The sequence below is a fragment of the Heloderma suspectum genome, chromosome 6, assembly GCF_057233095.1.
Source record: "Heloderma suspectum isolate Gila_16-S chromosome 6, 16-S_ref, whole genome shotgun sequence".
NCBI classification, from domain to species: domain Eukaryota; kingdom Metazoa; phylum Chordata; class Lepidosauria; order Squamata; family Helodermatidae; genus Heloderma; species Heloderma suspectum.
The window spans coordinates 70,162,228-70,168,227 of record NC_139463.1 but is presented as its reverse complement, the minus strand read 5'-3'; the positions used below and the strand labels follow the sequence as shown (position 1 = coordinate 70,168,227).

General features: G+C 48.0%; 1 protein-coding gene across 2 annotated transcripts in view; it reads left to right on the top strand.

Annotated features, from left to right (window-relative positions):
* The first annotated feature begins 622 nt into the window (after positions 1-622).
* The window catches only part of ITGA3 (integrin subunit alpha 3), a 111,278-nt gene continuing 105,900 nt past the window's right edge, over positions 623-6,000 (top strand). For both annotated transcript variants that reach the window (XR_014783833.1, XM_084804766.1), the window contains exon 1: positions 623-1,177. Coding sequence is in view for 1 of the 2 variants with exons in the window: in XM_084804766.1 (XP_084660892.1) it covers positions 948-1,177 (230 nt within the window). In the remaining variant the exon portion in view is untranslated. The remainder of the gene's footprint in view (positions 1,178-6,000) is intronic.

Sequence of the window (6,000 nt, the reverse complement as noted above, 5' to 3'; positions counted from 1 at the left end):
CAAATGCACTGATTTCCCAGTCAGTCACAGGTATGGGAAATGGAAGACACATCTGGCAAATGTCATTGATCCGTTCTTGGTTCTAGGGGTCAGGGGAACTTCTGCTTCCTGTAGATAAGGGAAGTAACAGAGTTGGCAAGCATACCAGAACTGGTTCTTGTTGGGCTGGATCCAGGCTAAGTTGGTCATGTTTTATCCGTATTGAAATCAGTGGGACAAGTTAATCATGAAATCAATACAGGACTAAAGCTTGAGTAAATTAATCTGGATCTAACCCATTGTTTCTGCTATAACCACCCATGTCCCTGAGCATGTGCAGAGTGAATTTCTCTACCCACAAAGTAACTGCAGCCAGCCCTAACCCACCTGTGATTAGAGGGTATGGCTTCCGTAAGGAAAAGCATGCCCCTGGGGCTTGCAGGCAATGGTGAGTCACTTGTAGCTTTATTACTATTATTTTAAGGGCGAAATCGTCCCCTGACTTTTGCCGGTCATGTTCTTGTTTTTGTGGTGGGCAGGTATCCAACCTGCCCGGGCCCCTTTAAGAAGGCAAGCCCTTGCTGGCGACGGCTGCTGCTTCTCCCCCGGAAGAAAAGTGTAGCTAGAAGCGGCTTAGATTCAATGCAAGGTGGGGAGGAGGTAACCCAGCCAGCCAGCGCGCCTCCCCGTCTGTGGTCTAGCAAGCAGGCGCAGACGACTCCATCCGAATCGGCTGTGGGGAGATGAATTGAGGGGATCCTTCATTGCTGAGGTGGTGCCGGGAATTTGCAATTACAAAGCAAAAAACAAAACAAACAAACGAGGAGGAGGCAGAGGGAAAACTCCAGGCACTGCAACCAACAACCTTCTCTCCCCCAGCAAGCAAATAAGCAACTAACCAGGCGACGACCCACACTCATCACCAAAGCGCACGGTTGACCGGCGGTAAGAGATTGACCAGACCCGAGATGGCTCCTAGTCGATTTCAGCCTTGTAGAATCACCAGGCAAAAAAGCCGGCTTTGGAAGCAGAACGCGCTGCTTTTAGGGTGTAGCCTGTGGATTTCTCTTTGCCCCCTAAGATGTGCTGCTTTCAACTTGGACACTAAATTTTTGGTCCTCAAGAAAGGCAAGACTCCAGACAGTTTCTTTGGGCTTTCGGTGGCTCTGCACCATCAAACGGCCCCGCAAAGATACCTGTAAGTATAATACACTATAAAACTGTCTGGATTTCTTGTGGGGGGTGGGGTGGGGTGGGGGTGGACTGCTGGATATTGATCTCCGTTTGTCCTTTCGAAACCTGAAGTTCACTCCTGAGATTTGGGAGTGTAAAATAGCTTCCACTGGGCCAGCACCACGGTATTTAAGAGGGTGCAGACTTCTCGAGTTACACAGAACTCTTCAGCAAGCAAGCACCTGAGTTTTCTTAGCCACTCGGATGTCAGGCGTTGTCAGGCGTCCATGATATTTAAGGGGATATCCCTTATTGCTTACAGCTGTGACCCTATACCCACTGGCCTCATTGAACTCGATGGGACTTAATTTTGAGTAGACATGAATAGGATTGTGCTGTAAGGTATTCCCCTATCTTTCTGTTCATTTTAGCATCATTCGTTTTTAGACCGTCTTCCGTGCATAGAACAACAGATATCAAGAGTCTGCCAACAGTCTGCTTTAAAGGGGGATTAGGACAAAATTTATGGAGGACCAGGCTATCAGTGGTTACTAGTCATGACGACTGTATATTATCTCCAGTGTCAGGGGCAATATTACCTCCAAACACCGGTTGCTGTGGAACACAAGCAGGAGGGTGCTGTTGCACTCATGTCTTACTTGTGTGCTTCCCATAGGCATTTGGTTGGGCACTGTGGGAACAGAATGCTGGATTGCATGGCCTGATCCAGCATAGCTCTTAATTCTGCATTCTTTTTTTTTTTTCTTTTTTTAAAATGAAGTCTGGCAGTCTCCATTCTGTTTTCAATTAAATACCATCCTCTTGGTTCCTTTTTTGGAGATGAAAAGTTAACTTTGTTTCTCAGTCTCTTGCTGAATAACAAGTTGCCTTTCTCAGTGTAGTCATGTAAATGGAAAAATTACTGATTTTACGGCCTAAGAACATCAGAAGAACCCTGCTGGATCAGACCAAGGGACCATGTAGTTTATTATTTATTTATTTATTTATTTATTTCATTTCTATACCGCCCAATAGCCGAAGCTCTCTGGGCGGTTCACAAAAACTAAAACCAAACAACACACAATAAAACAATTTAAAATATATAGAACATTAAAACCACAATATAACAATACAACCACAATAAAACCTAGCAGCAGCAGCAGGAGTTTAAAATACAGATTTAAAACAGCAAAGATAAAAATTTAGAAAGCTAAAATGCCTGGGAAAATAAAAAGGTCTTCACCTGGCGCCGAAAGGAGTACAATGTAGGCGCCAGGCGAACCTCACTAGGGAGCTCATTCCAGAGCCGGGGTGCCACAACAGAAAAAGCCCTCCTCCTAGTAGCCACCCGCCTCACTTCCTTTGGCAGGGGCTCACGGAGAAGGGCCGCTGACGATGATCTTAAGGTCCGGACAGGCACATATGGGAGGAGGCGATCCTTCAGGTAACCTGGCCCCAAGCCGTTAAGGGCTTTGAATGTTAACAGCATTATAGCACTATAGCAATAGTGCAGCATTCCGTTTACACAGTGACCAAGCAGCTGTCAATGGGAAACCCACATGAGTGCAACAGCACCCTCCCACCCATGTTCCCCAGCAACTGGTGTACAGAGGCATACTGCGTCTGATACCGGGGGTAGGATATAGCCATCAGGACTAGTAGTCATTGGTAAGCATGCTGCAGTTTGCATCTGTTTGTGTTATTCAACTTGTTGATTTAGCTGGAATTTATCTGTTTATGGACTTAGCCCTGGAAATGGTTGTATGTGTGCGAGCATGAGAGCTACTTATGTCCCCTTGTGTTGGTTTCATACCAACATGTGGCCAAGTGTGTACTTTATATTCCCCCCCTTTTTTTTCTGCACGGAGAAATTATCAAATGTCAGGAAGCTGTTGCAAAAGTAGCGGTTAATGCCATTTATTTCCTAGAAATAATGGAGAATATATTCAGGGCAACTGCTGATCAGTGGCCACTGGTAGCACAAGAGGTAAATGCAAATCTTCCCAGGAGTAATGGCAACCTACAGCTAATCAGAGATAATTTACTGGGGATACTGCAACTTAGCAATAAGGAATAGCTGCTCGAGAGACCTTATCAAGCAGGAATCAGAGCAGAGGACTGAAACAAACCACTATGGCATAACAAAAGGCAGATAATATTCTTGAGAACTGCCCAGAGAGTTTTGGCTATTGGATGGTATAGAAATAAATAAATAAAAATAGTATCTTTTTTTCAGTGGAAGTCAAATTTAGCCTGTGACAAGTCCACCAAAAAAGTGTAGGTGTCTTTTAAGTTACATCAATAGAGCACTTTCACTATCTGCTTTTGCTCTCATGGAAATCATAGTGTAAATGTCTTCCTGCTTCTTCTTCATCATCATCTTTTACTGTCTTTTTAAGGATAAATTCTTACCGTCCCAAACCTGGGAGTTAACTTAACTCAGAGCAGCACAGTTTTGCCTGGGGTTACCGGGATGAGGTTATCTGAATGCTCACAGGGTGTGCCCCTAGGTAAAAGGCATACTCTGCTCTTGTAAGCATGGCTTGCTCCTCCTGTCACTGGCTGCAGATGATGGGCCCCAATCCCACAATCACAGTTTGCAAGTGGATACAGGTTTTTATGCAGGGATCCGTTACAAAAGGCTTTTGAAGCCTCATCCAGCAAGTGGATAATGAGGGGCCGGGGCCCAAATGTGAGACATCTTAAAAAGAACGGCATGCGCTGACTGTATGGTATGCATGTTTTTATTTTAAGAAAGTGTATATCTCACTTGATCTTCAAAAGGAACCACAGCAGCTAACAATAATTTTTAAAAACCCACAAAAAATATATAAAATAATAATCAAGGAGACAGTAAAGCAGCAACCAGCTTTTAAAAAACAAATCGAGAGCCCTAAAACCACACCTTGGGACAGGGGGAAAATCAACCCAGCAGGTCAAAAGCCTGCTAGAATAGAAGTCTTTGCCATGCAGTGGGAAGGCTAATAGAGAGGAAGCCAGATGGCCCTTCCTGAGCATGGCCTCCCAAGATTTCTTTTGAATGTCCATGTGCTGAGTTCCCCCAAACTACTCCCATCATCCCTGACTATTGGCTATTCTGCCTGCGGCTGATGGGAGGTGGACCCCAACCACATCTGGAAGACGAAAAGGTCCCCCACCCCTGAAATAAACTCTTGAACCCCAGGCTGAGCGATTGGTTGACTTCTATGCAGCAGTCCTAAAGGACCGTCCCCAGATGGGCTGACTGGATGCCTTAGTGCCAAGCCACATGAATGCAATCTGGCAGGCCCAGCACCAGGTTTGAGGGGGCTGTGGGCAAGGTGCTCTGCGACCCACACCCCAGCACCACTCCGGTGGATGCGCCAGGCTGGTACTTCTCTGCTGCACGCGAAGGCAAGTGACACCATCACCTCCTGCTACTCCCTTCCCATAAGCTTTTGGGGCTGGGCAGCAGCAGGGACAGCAGCCGTGGTCAGCGCTGGGAAGCGAAATGCCAAGCAACGTGACTGTGGCATTTACCGCTATCTTCATTATCCCAGAATGCCTCTAGGCCAACCTTTCCCAACCTGGCGCCTCCCAGGTGTTTTGGACTACAACTCCCCTCAGCCCCAGGCAGCATGGCCAATGGTCAGGGATGATGGGAGTTGAGGTCCAAAATATTTGAAGGGGACTGGATTGGGGAAGGCTCGTCAATTCTCTTCAGTGAAGGCTGGTGGCTCCGAAGTCAGTAGGGCGGTGAATCCGTTCCAGGTTTTAGTAAGAACTCTAAAGGAGCTCTCCAAGGTGCTGGCCGGGAATGCTGGGAGTTGTAGTCCCAACATATCTGGAGGGCACCAGGTTGGGAATGCAGCTGCATGGCTCCCTCTGAATCGGGGAGTGCAAGTCCCAATGGTGGGCGCCCATGCGCATCGAGTCGCTTCTCGTTTTTGGATCCCAGTGCGGGACTGAGGCTGTGGTCACCATGCAAAGCCAATGGCTTCCAGGTTGATGAACAGGAACCTGAAAGCCATTGGGAAGGGAAGCTTGAATCTATGGTTGCTGCAGGGTCTGGCTCTTGGCATGGTGCCTTGTCATAGCCCCCATCATACGCCAGTTTTCCCCTCCCCTATAGCGCTTCTCCGATCAGTGCTGGGTGGCCACCATAAAAAGTGTCTCAGAGTGACGTTACAGCCAGAGCACTGTGGGAAATTGAAATAGCAGCTCAGTGCTGAGCACCAGTACTGAGCACCAAAAAGTACATGGGGGGGGGGAGTAAGGCAGGTACCACAGGGTACACTTTGTCAGGGACTGTCAGACAGAGTACATTGACTTTGTTTAGTACATTCATATCGCCTTTCTTTCACTTTTCAAGGTGTTGGCCATGGGTTTTCCAAGTGGATTCCGTCCAGGCACTGACCAGACCCAGCCCTGCTTAGCTTCAGCCAGGTGGCTATATCACAGAAGTGGACAACTTGTGACCCTCCGGATGTTTCGGCCTACAACTCCCATGATCCCTCACCATTGGCTATGCTGGCTACAGCTGATGGGAGTTGTAGGCCAAAACATCTGGAGGGCCATAAATGGCCCACCCTTGCAGTCTATCAGATGACCTCAGAGCATGCCCTGCGCTCCATTCTGTCACCTCATGGGTGATCTGTTGGGAGGGGGCACATGTCGGCAGTGAGTGAGGCTGAAGCCAAAAGTGGGTGGGGCACCTCTTGTCTCTTTCTGCCACCCCCTTTTCCCTCCCTCCCCACGCAACGGGCTGCCAAGGCAGGGACAGTCGGCTCTTGTTGGAGGTCTGACCTGATCATGTGCAGAGGGCCTTTGAAATTAGGCTGAGGCCGTGGGGCTGCCGAGGGGCCTGCC